At 34.9% G+C, this 12869-nt stretch overlaps 1 protein-coding gene across 2 annotated transcripts; it reads right to left on the reverse strand.

Annotated features, from left to right (window-relative positions):
• Positions 1–889: 889 nt before the first annotated feature.
• LOC140987885 (peroxisomal acyl-coenzyme A oxidase 1-like) lies at positions 890–10624 on the reverse strand. Of its 2 annotated transcripts, none has more exons than XM_073456611.1 (14): positions 10365–10624; positions 6983–7091; positions 6835–6896; positions 6480–6689; positions 6194–6281; positions 5879–6041; positions 4950–5148; positions 4466–4663; positions 4152–4283; positions 3314–3434; positions 2686–2796; positions 2274–2343; positions 1277–1460; positions 890–1200 (listed from the first exon to the last, which is right to left on the reverse strand). In XM_073456611.1, the coding sequence occupies exons 1-14, from the start codon at positions 10500–10502 to the stop codon at positions 991–993; spliced, it is 1995 nt and encodes a 664-aa protein (XP_073312712.1). In that variant the 5' UTR covers positions 10503–10624; the 3' UTR covers positions 890–990. The 2 variants fall into 2 exon arrangements, with proteins under 2 accessions (XP_073312712.1, XP_073312713.1); XM_073456612.1 differs by lacking the exon at positions 10365–10624 and adding an exon at positions 10065–10083.
• Between the last annotated feature and the right edge of the window lie 2245 nt (positions 10625–12869).

Below are 12869 nucleotides of genomic sequence, written 5' to 3' on the forward strand. Positions count from 1 at the left end.
ATTTCAACACATTGTTCCCACAAACCCAACACCAAAACCAAAACCAAAACCAAAACCAAAACCAATCTTTAGCCAACGAATTGAAATGTTCTTGAACTAAATAATTCTCAATGTATCGATTCATTCATCTTGACCAAATGTAAAGAAATATGATTGTTTTATTTGGATTGCTTCGACCAAATGTAAAGAAAGATCAAGTTCTAAATTTCTATAATATCCGTTATTTTTATTTTAAATCAAATTTCCAATAATCAAGCTTATTATTGCTTTCATAATAATATCTTATTTAAATAATAATCCTTCCATGTTTTCTATAAATTCCAAGATATTTAAATATCTAAAATGATAATTTCATATAATAAAATGAAGCAATGATAGAGAAAAAAAGAACAGAAATCTTGATTAGGCTATACAAAAAATTTAGCTCAGGCCATAATTAAAATATATAATATCATATTATTATTTTTTTCTATCTTGGGCTGGAGCTGAAAAACTATTGAACATCGTGAATATTTTTGGAAAAATAAGATGCGAATGAATCGTTATTATGAAAGATAAAAAGTAAGATGAAAACATATTCTTATAAACTGATACTAAAAATATGATGTAAATGAAAAAAAAAATGTTGATAAAATTCTAACAAACAATGTTATATGTATGGAAAAAAATGTTAATAGAGTTCTAACAAACAATATTATAAGGGGGCAAAATTCATACAGAAAGCCTCAAGATTTGAGAGTTCGACAACTTTTTATCCAAAATGCCTTAAATGAATAAATTAATTATAATACTTTTATTTTAATAAATAAACCTAATTTGAAATTTTTAAATCAAATTAGTTGATGGAATCCGATTTTTATTTTATTTCTTTTAACATTAATATANTATATATCAATCACACTTCTCAAACCATCACATCTCCTCAACTCATGTTCCAGTATCGATGTGAGTTTATTAGATTACACACCTCAATGTAATTGAATCTAAAGTCTACAATTTAGCGGTGAGGATCTCTTGCTTAAGCAAAGGCCTCACATATTCGTAGTAGCCATCGGGAAGAACTGAATCATTCAAAGGATCCTTCCATGCCGCCTCGTAAAGTTTGGGATAAACATTCCCATCATACCGTCCCAGAATAGAACCAAGGAAGTGATCGGTATAATTGAATGAATCAACAAGAGCGATAGCATTCGGACGAACCTGAAACGAACCAAAATTCTAAATATGCCACGACCTTTTTGGGGAGGTACGTTTTTACGAAATTACACAAACACACCTTGGAATACAGTGATCTTAACAAATCATTAGCGAGTGAAGCTTGTTTTGGAGTGACATAACCGGTTGCAAGGAAGTCGCCTTGGTGCTTGTGAAGAAGGAAGAGGTAATATATACCACAAAGCACCTCTAGCTGTTGCTTGACCCCTTTACCAGGGATTTCTTGCTTCAGTTTCTCGATAAACCTAAGCAGGGAAGGTTTTTATCAATCACAGCTCAGCTAAAATATAGAGGATAAGTAGAGATGTCTCCGCATGCAACACAATTTTAAACTGTGGTAATTTAATAATTTGGGGCTCAGAAACAGAATGAAGTTTGCATGCAATATCCGCATATAGGAAGATCATGAAGTCCAGAACCTTAATCCGAGCAAGAAAACGATGATGCTTTTATTCTACATTCTCCTGATTCTGGCCAAGTGGAGTGCTATTATACGAAATGTTACTTTTTTACTACGTCAATTGAATATCAAATGTTTCGGGTGCCAAGTGTAACAATGTGTTTATACTTGTTATTTGGGTTCAAGGGTGGACTACGCAGGGAATATTGAAACACCAATACATAACACAAAAGCATAGGAACCAATTAACTCGCCGAGGACTTACAAGTCCTTTTAATTGTTTGGGTAATTTTGACTAAGAGGAATTTCCAACACATCCCCTGTCGATTAAACCTTTTGCTAATTATTGTGATATGATTCAAATGTACCTAACCTTAGTGTCATTTAAGTCCAAGCTTTGAATCCTTTCCACAAATGAAATACCTACATCTATAACTCAAATTAATCCATCTAAACATGCAACCTCAGAGATTTGGTCCCGATAATTTAGATGTAAAAGTTTAATGGTGCACCTTCAATTGCTGAACGGTCAGTCTACAAAACCAGAAAGGTTGCGAATGGATCATGGGTCACCATCATAATGTTTGATGGTTTTGGAGCAAATGGGAGATTTAAGCTCTCGAGACATATTGTTATTTAGAAGAACAAGAACACTTACTTGGAAACAACAATTAGTTGACAGTGAGCGACTGCTGCCTCCACCAAATCAGCTGATAGCTCTGCAAAACCTGAAAGGCAAAAGGTAAAAAAATAACACTATGAATGAAGAGAAACTACAAAATGAATTTCAAGATAATGCATTCTCAACATACAAAGGACCAAAAAACGAAACCCTTTAAATTGTTCAATTTGATTCTAAACAGATCAGTCAAGACAATGAGGTCTTCAATTACAACGTCCTTTGTTTGAATAACAGAAGGTGCAAGCAACTCGCCTAATTTGCAAGAGTTTATGCAAGTCCTTTTCAGACAAAAATTAGGTTAATGATGGTAAAATCCGGGAGTATAATTTACATATCAACTTGCAGTTACATATTAAATAAAGCAGATGTTAAAGAATAATAACATTACCTTCCTCTGGACTAGCAAACTTGCTGACATTTTGAGCGCATGAAACAGACATTCTAACAGCTCTTGCCTCAAATGCTTCCAATACTTGACTGGGCTTTAACCAATCCTCAGCTATATGACACACAAGCAGAAATCACCAAAAGATTCCTCACAAATGTGTAAAATATTGATCAGTAATTTGAGAGGGGTCTTTCATCACCATATGCAACATTTCTTATGATCAATAATGGTGAGAGCCGAATGAAAATAACAATTTTAAACAGAATAATGCTCATATTTTGCTGGGCGAACAACAAAATTCCAACCAACTGATTATATAATCATGAACAACACTACGTAACCTAAGATTGTGTTTGGGTTGATAGATTTGATTTGGAGAAATAATTGAGTCATAATTTCAAATGGCACTCCTCGTGTATTTAAAATCCACAACAATTATTAATGAAATTGCATAACTTGATATGAAACGGATTGGAAATTCAATTCTAGTTTGTTCATCCAAATGAGTCAAAAAAATTGGAAATCAATGGATTTAAAATCCATCATCTTAAATAAATTAATCCAAGCACAACCTAAAAACATAAAATTTCATTTTTGTATTTCAAGTGCTTCACTAGAAAAACCTAACCTTTTTGAACATTACAGCTGCATTTCATTAGCTGTTCAATTCTTCCCATATAAGAAACCGTCCCAACTGGTGGTTTGCCAGTTCCAATCTGGGAGACAGTTTTCACAAGAAATCGAGCAACCTAGAGGAGAAAATGAATAGATTAGCCAAAGCTTAAGTGTGCATTACCACAAAGGAACATTTTTATCAGCAAAGTAAACCTCAAATTATGTATAGCTAAATGCAGAACTATGGAAATTATTAATATGAATTCTCATCAAACATTAAATCATTTGATGTCATACTAAAGCTTGACATACTACGTTAATCATTTTCATTCAATTCATTATTTTTCACTATGTCTCAAAAAACGAAAATCAAAGCAATTTGCGCTGAACTACAGCATACATGGCTTGATATGGAACCTCATATAATATTGGAAGTCCATCCACTAACAAGGCAACTGCCATTTTTAACTGAACACCAATGATGGTCCATTAAAGCCCCCAAATTTTGGTCCATATAATGTTCTAGCTCCAAATAGTATCATTCATAAGCACTGAATTGACCCCAAAAAAAAAATTTAACAACACAGAAAAAACACAAAAAGTTAGAGATAATAGGAAAAAATTGGTGGTCGCCATCATTTGGCAATCGAAATCCAATCCAACATTTTTCTTTATAGTCACTCCGGACCAGAAAATACAAATGAAATATTTGCTGTCTCACACTCCATCAAGCAGATCTTTTTCCACTTTTTCCACGAAGAAAAGAAACAAACATGTAATGAGTGAATATGATTATTAGGGAAATAAAAAATTTCGAGAATAAAATGCATCGTGCACACAGAAAAAGCTACCTGTAGAAGCAGCACAATGTTGTCCCCTTCATATGTACAAGCCGGAACATAGACCGCAAATAACTCTGGAAGTCCACTACTGCAAAGGTAACCATGGCCTCCACATAACTTTCGACATTCTTCAATACCATCCTGTGATGCAAAAGTAGATTAATGAAAAGACTTCCTCAAAACTCAGTAAACATGAAGTTTCACATCAGTCGCACCAAGACAAGGCAAACAGATACCCTAATATACACAAGTAAGAATGCAGGATGGAACAACACTCACATATGAAAATACAAGGGTAGAAAGATGAAATATGTGTTACTTACAGCAGTGGCTGTAGTAGTCAAGGACTTCAACCCGGCAGTACAGGCATGAGCTTCGGGTAGTGTTGAAAAGTCATTTGCTTGCAATCTTTCGGTAACATCGGTGTACAGCCATTTAAGCCATTCACCAACAAATCTAAAGGCATAAGCAGAAGCCAGCAAAGGGAAAAGTCTGCTCTGTTGTGTTTTGTAGTCGATAACCTAAAAAAAAGGTGTCCAACCAATAATTAAAAATAAAAGAATAATAACATAATCAACTAAAATTCTAATACATGTAAATACCAGAGTTTAAAAGCATATACTTAATCGTGAACCTGTCCATCAATAAGCATCACATGGAGCTTCATAGTGAAAGTGAAATCAGACACATAACGTTGATCCATATTCAATGATACAAAAGTTTCAGTCCAAATGCTATTATGGTATGTTTTCCCCAATCAGAGAAATAGCTACGAGTTATAACTACCACATTCTGAAATAACCATACCTGAGTTTCAGGTTTACCATTTTGTGATCCAAATTGTCTTCGTACAGCACTATATCTTGTCGCAATACAAACAGCCTTTGATAAAGCATAAGATGCATCCACTACAATTGTTTGTCGAACATATACCATAGTCCCATAAACTAACTGTCTTGGGACATCAGATTGCTTATATTTGCCCTCTCTTGTAACCTGTGAAACCCTGAGAGATACAAAAGAATCAGCTACACCAACTTTTTAAGAATGCAAAAATGGAAGTTTACACATGTTCTCTTAAAAACCGTTACATAAGTGGTTGTGCGGTGAACAAATGTGTTGTATTTACAAACAAAATGCATGTCAAAAAGGGAGAGTTGAATACAGTGAGGTCGATCCAACCCTTATGACATCCAAACATATTCTAAAGCATAGACAAACATTTGTGACTCGATCAGATTTTGACCCATCCAGATACAAAGGGAATTCCAACAGCAAAATTACTAGCCAAACCTGCACATACTGTTCTTTCTTGAATCTTGCAAGGAGAGTGTATGAAATTAAGATATAAAAGTACCAATAGATATCTGAGACAAAACATAGAACTAGACCAACATGGAAACAATAACAATCATAATTACATTTCCCCAAAGTTGAGATTTTTCTACTTTACTACAAGCTGATTTTATCGTCTTAATATTGGCATTGGGCTTCTTACCACAATCCTTTCATCAGAAAATGTCAAAATTAAAACCCAACTTGCGATACACTTCTACCTACTGAAAACATTTCTCATTTTACGTAACTATCAGTGTCACTTGACCATTCATTCCACATGGAGAACTGAAGTTTCATAAAACACATATAATTCATAACATAATTAGACCAGTCTGACCAGATAAATAGATTTGAAGCATTTTATGAATAACGAAGTTGCAAAAAGGAATGTGGCCTACCTCATCAGCATTTGATTTCTCGGAATGCGAACATGCTCAAATCTCAACACGCCGTTGTCCATGGTGTTGTATGCTCCATTTCCAAACTTCATACCAATATCTCCAACAGTTATTCCTGGAAGAGGTGTATGGTCCTCCATTTTCCGTAGTTGGACAATAAATCCTATTATATGTTAGTTAGTACGCAACATTATGAAGGAAAAAAACATACTTTACACCCAACTACCTGTTATCCAATAAAAACCTAAAATTCCTAGCTTCTTTTCTTTGGCGATGGGGACCCTTAAGGGAAGCGTATGGTTATCATGTACTCACCGTGCACCCCATGGTCTTTACCATCGGTGATGAGACGAGCATAAACAACAGCATGAGTTGAGACTTTACCCAGTCCACCAGGCCACCACTATAAGAATATAAATAGTAAATGAATATGTGATTGGGAAAATTATATGACATAAAAGAGAGTACAAAATACTGTACATTGACTGTGTGTAGATATTTCAAAAGCAGAACATACAAGCACTACAATATTGCAAACATCAGAACAAACAAACATTAAGAGAGAAAAACACTAAGATCTTGTCAAAAAAATGTTACTTACTTTGCTTGATGTCAATGTGGGACTATGAATTACAAATTCATCTGTTTGAGGGTCGAATGAGGCCGTGGTTTCAAGACCTTGCACATTAGAGCCATGCCCAAGTTCTGTCTGTGCATAGCAACCAATTATTTTCATCTTATAGGCCAGTGGCAACCATTGCTGCTGCTGTTCATCGGTCCCTTGTCCCTTGATGGCTGGTACGAACATTCCCTGCACAGGAAAGTGTAAAAGTAAGTCATGATGTTAGAGCAACTCTCCCGAAACAGGGCTCGGAAGATAAAGTCTAAGTTACCAACAACTTCAGTAAAAATCAATATATATTACAATTAAAAAAAAAAGTAAAAGTAAAACCTACCCAATGAAGATCAGTATACGCTGGCTCATCAATGTAAAACCGTAACCTGGATGCCTCTTCCTCTGCAAGAATGATATTGAAGAGATAAGAAAATATTGTCAAATAAATATGAAACCGTACAATCACCTTCGAATAAGGAAAATCTTGCCTGTCAAATGAAGTTCGATGATCCGTTTCCATGCATAAGCTGCCTTCCTAAGTGTATTTTTGAACAATTCTTTTCTTGGTAGCATAGTTCTTTCATCCTTCCGAAACGCCTAAAGCCAACAAAATAACACATTTAATCATATAAGCTATCAGCATACAAACAAATATCAAAATCTTCCATTCATCAGAATTTTAGAAGTAGTATTTCAAAAAGGTAAATATTCCATTTTCTAGGTAGCAACTTAACTTCTGAAGGACAAAATCTCTTTCATTGTTTCTTAAATTTATATTTGCTCACGAATAAATATCACTTTCTATAAGGTCCAAAATGCGATAACATAATCCAACTGCATACAAATCTAGGAAAAATGGAAAATGCCTAATTAAATTATTTTAATTGCATTAATTATATGTGGTAGGTATGTTTACATGTTTAAAATATAGTTTTCTATTAGAATGCATAAAACTGTGCTTTCAAGAGTTATTCGAGACGCAGCCAAGGAATGGAGATCGGGGACTGTAAAAGGAAAATATTTTTATTAAATGATTATTTTTAATTATTTAATATATGGCATATTAAATATGAAAATTTCGAAAATGGTGTATTTTGATATGTTTTACATGCCGAATCGTATTTTAAACCGGTAATTGATTTTTGACAAAAACAAAGACTTTTTGGAGGCTCGGTTAATATTTTCGAAAAATTTCCTAAACGAGATATTATTCCTACATTATAATGGGCCTATTATACTAAGGTTATTGGGCCTAAGTTTCTACCTTATTATTTATAACCATAGGAGGTATTTCCAAAGCCTAAAACTCTTCAACGCCTCAAGCAATAAGAAACCTAGGGTTTCTCTCCCTAGCATACACGCACACACACCAACACGTTTAGAAGCAATTAACGTCGGTTTTAAAGAGGATAAACACAGCAAGGATTCCCCGTCTCTCCGACAATGTCCCTTCGCGTCTAGAATTGAATCTTCGTGCGTGAATCACGCAAAGGCACTCCTTATTCCTTCTTTTCTCATCACTCATACCATATTATGTGTGATTATGTGTTCTTGCATGAAAAATCTCAAAGCATCATGGTATTTTCGTTTTTAAGGGTTATCCATGGAAAACATGACTTTTCTTGCATTCTTGATGGTTCTTGTTAATGAGAAGGGGCTGCCAAGTTAGGGACTCTTAGATGCACGGTTAAGGGCTGGAAAGGAAGGGCAAGGGCTGCACGATTTTTGGGTTCAACAAAGGCTATGGCACGGCTTAGGAAAGGAAATAGAAAAGGGGGCCGCGCGGGGCGCTGTCCAGGCGAGGGGCTGGGCTCGTGAGGGTCCTAGCATCGAGCCATGGTGGTCCAAGCACGGCTGGAGAGGCTAGGAAGGGTAGGCGCACGGCTAGGGCACAACCTAGCCATGGGCGTGCGCCAGATGGACGAACGATGCACGTCCTCGGGCATGGCTCGCTAGGGCTGGTCCAATTGCGTCCTAAGCCTAGGTCCTAGGATGGTTGGTTAGGGTCTGGTCTCGTCGGTTTGGGGCTAGGATCGAAGGAGCTTGGGATTTGTTGGGCTAGGGTTTGGTTCAAAGGTGCAGAAAAATTCAGTAGCTTGCTAGGCTTTTCCGAGGATTCTAAATGGCTTGAATTGGGTTGAAAAAGGGTTGTTAGGTGTTAATAAGCTATGGTTAAAGTTTGATTAAGATTCGAGTTGATTCGGATTAAAACCGGGACTTCGGTTCAAGTTTTTTAAAACGAATTATGAATTTAGTCAAGGGGCTTAAGTTTACGACTAAGAAATATTTATGGGTGTGTTTTAAGGTGTTATGGTAAGTTTGGATGAATTTGAGTATAAGTTTAAAGGTCCAAGGGTAAAATGAGAAAGTTAGGGTTTTACGGACAAAACGGTCATTTTACACCTGAAAAATATTAAGAGTCCTGGCAGTGTCCTGAACGCTGTAATGATTGTTAAAATGTTTATTTTAAAAAAATATGGAATTTTATGATGAAAAATGATAAATGCTAAAATAAAAGTTGCATGCTTGGTTTAAAAGAAAATAATATATATGCATGTATTTTTATAAAAGGATGGAAACGATGAAATTGTTTTGAATGAAGTGACTTAATTGTGACGGTAAGGAAATGTGGATTCGTGAGGGATTAAGCCCCAATGGAACCCGTTTACGGGCCTAAGCCCTGTGGGAACCCAATACCGAATTTCCATAGGTAAGGCCCAGTAATGGAAAAATGGTTGCTGGTGTCCCCGCCAACTATAGGCCAAGGCACAGAACAGAAAAAGTGGTTACTATTGTCCAGCCATCTGGTACCATGGTTACAGCTGAGATTGATCAATCGACCGAAAGATGAAAGGATGGTCACAATAAACGAACGGATTTCACCCCAAAAAGAAATGTATATGTATACGTTTATGATGAAAGACAAGTATACGATGAAAGAAAATGTTTAAGTTTATGCATGTCATGAAAAGCTATTTTTATTAAAATTATTTTCACTGTTACATGTGAATGTATACGTATTACTTGTTACAATGGTTAAGGTTTGCTGAGTCAATAGACTCACTAGGTGTGAATGATGCAGGTGAGGATTTTACTACTGAGACAGGAAGGTTGGATGACTGAACTGGCTGGACGGATGGTGCACTAACCGATGACCTATGCATTACTAGTTTTTCCGCACAGCTATTGATTTTACATTACTTTAAAGATTTTGATGACTTTTGGAAGTAAGAGTGGTTTTTGAGATCATTGATGACGTTTATGCTATTTTTGAAAAATGCTAGTTTAAGTTTTGTTTGACGTTTACGATTTTACGACTTTTACGGCAGTTATGAGTTTTGAGTAAAATAAATGTTGTGTTTATTTTAATGATGCAAAACGTATATATATATATATATATAGGTGTTCCTGCAGAGACCTAAGGATTTTAAAAAAAAAATTTCTAGTATATTTTAAATAAAACGAGATTGAGACGTTTCACTTTCGTACAAAAATAAACACTTTATAATGAAATGAATGAAGATAAAATTGTAAGTAAAAAAATCTAAGTTTGATAGCCGGTTTTCAAACCAAAACCCATCAGTCCAAACCCTTGATATGGATTGAATTCCTAGTACCACTAACAACCAGATGCTCAATCACATATTCTCCAGCCATATCAACAGCAGCCCCTGTCTATACCAATTACCATAGCTTAAAGTCTTGCTTAGTTAAAAGGAAAAAAGAAAGGAGAAAATGCAAGCAAAATTCCAGCCATTGACCTATTTACGTCCACCGACCAAGTTAGAACAAAACCAAAAACATAAATAGTGTAAACCAANAAAAAAAAAAAAAAAAAAAAAAAAAAAAAAAAAAAAAAACTAAAATTACAGGATCGTTAGCGACAAGCTTGGAAATCCGATCCGAAACTTCAAAGGCGTGTGAAGAACCAGCCCATACAATCTTCATCGCCTGCACATCGAACTCCGCCTTCTTCCTCTCATCAGCTAAATGATCCACTCCCTCCATTTTTCCCTGGGTCAACAGCGATACTAATTCCACCGATGCAATTCTCGACTTGCTGAGTGAATTTTGAAGGAAAGTGCTGGGATAAATATCGATAAAGATAGACGTCGATGATTCCAAAGGGGATTTATGCACATTTATTTCAAGGGAATGTAGTCATACTTGCTCAAAATTATGGCTAATCAATTCAATTAATAATTTTAAAAAACCGAATAGAAATTAGAGCGATATCATTTATGGTTTTTTCTAAGCATAAAAAACATAGTTGTAAAATACTTAATTTATCGGAAAATTCAAACCTAACACAAGGGAATTGTTCTTGTGACCCAATTAAGTTTTATATCGAAAAAAATAATCATTTTAATTTTATTATTTTGTCGATAAAAATAAAAACTTAAATGAATCAAAATAAAAACTCCACCTCAAACTCAATTCAGACATAAAACTCCACCCAAAAATTCGGCCCAAAACTCAACTCCAGATGTGCAAAACTCGACCTAAATATGAAAACATTGATCCAAATGTGAAAAACTCGACCCAAATATGAAATCTTCGAACTAAATAAGAAAAACTTAACTTAAACGACTCAAACTTGATCTAAATGTGAAAAACGTGACCCATATATAATATGAATATAATTATTTACGTAAATATTCAATCAAACATGACATAGTATAGGGGTAAGATGTTGTGTCGTACATAAATACAATGTTTGAATCTGGATTGGATCAAAATGAAAATTTATTTTTTTTTAATTTTATTTTGACTAGCATTTGTAAATATTATAATTTCCTTCAAGTCAACCTCTTTGATAAAATTAAAAAGTCTCACTCCCTCCAATTAAAATAAATTGTTGAGAAGTTATATATTTTAATGACCCCCCAACTTATTTGGGATACTCTAGACTTCATAGATAAATAAATAAAGTAGTGAAAGGTCTAATAATTGAATTAGGGCTTCTCTTGCACTATTATGATCATTTCCTTATTCTTTCCTTTTAGAATTTAAAGGAAAATTGCAATTTACAATTTAAAATATGATCTTATAATTTGAATTCATTCTCTCAAATATTCATTAATTTTGGAAATAAAAACCAATTTTTTTTAAAGTTAATATAATTTCGTCAATAACATATGATGATATAAAAAAACATAACTTGAGTTCGGTCTTGTGAGCTTAATATTTTTTGCAGCTCAGTGCGGGTAGGACTGCGGTTCAACTCGGGTCTGCATAGACGAACAGAAGTTAGAAGGTGGCGGAAGTGTTTCCGATGTAGTATCTCCGATGCTTAAGTCATTACTTGGACACAACTTAAGGGTGCAATACAAGTAGTGCTAGTGATAATAATGAGTGAAAGTATAAAATCATGTGAAGTACATGATATTTATAGAGTGAAGAGTAGCTAGATACCTTGTAGTAAAAGAACTCTTAGTAAGACAAGTTGGTGAAACACCAGATTTGTAGCAATATTTGTATTGACTGGTCCTTGAATTTAGCAGATTATGACTTTTAAATGTATCCCTATATCGTAGGAGTTTTTCCTTGTACAAGAGGTTTGACAATGTATTTTTCATTAATAGGACTATGTATTCACCGCCATAACTATTTGATTGAGATTGGCTCGGACAATCATGCTCTGAGCTAGGTTGTCCGTCTTGTGTGACCTTTTTTCCCGAGTAGAGAACAACTCGGCTATTGTGTAGCATCTTGGGCTCTTACTATGGTCTAATTATGTCGAATATGGGCTTATCAGCTTTTGTAAATGGGCCCAGATCTTGATCGATTCAGATTGGATCCCTGTTGGGTCGGATGTACAGGGTTATCGATGTCACATCCCTCTTTTGTTCTAAAAATAGTATGAAATTTAGACCAAGTATTTGGACCTAGACTCGGCCGACCCGAGTAAAATATATTGATTCTAGATTTGGGTCTCTTCCAAATTTGTGTTAATTAAGGCTATATCCTAGCCAACAAATGGACGGTCTAGATCGTGATCCGTGCACATTGTGTTTCTTTCAAATATTTTGTTTGTTTGGATAGTATCTAAGCCATTAAAATCAATTACCTGGATTTCGACCAGCGTGCTTGTTTTTATGACCATTGATTTTCGATCAAGATCCTGATCCTGCACACGTTTTTCCAAGCTGCATTACTTCAAAGATCTTCGAGCATACTTAAAGCTTTCATATTTCAAGCTGCTCAACCTAAGCACATGTCTATCTGATTACATCGGATAGTCTTTTAGTTAAATCCTTCTTAAGTGGAAGAATGGATGACGTAGGAGTATTTATCTCCAAGCATCCATATACGCATCTCTTTACATTACACACATTTTACTATTTGTTCATATATAGTCGTTTCTTGTTAACT

Source organism: Primulina huaijiensis, chromosome 11 (genome assembly GCF_012295235.1).
Source record: "Primulina huaijiensis isolate GDHJ02 chromosome 11, ASM1229523v2, whole genome shotgun sequence".
Taxonomy (NCBI): domain Eukaryota; kingdom Viridiplantae; phylum Streptophyta; class Magnoliopsida; order Lamiales; family Gesneriaceae; genus Primulina; species Primulina huaijiensis.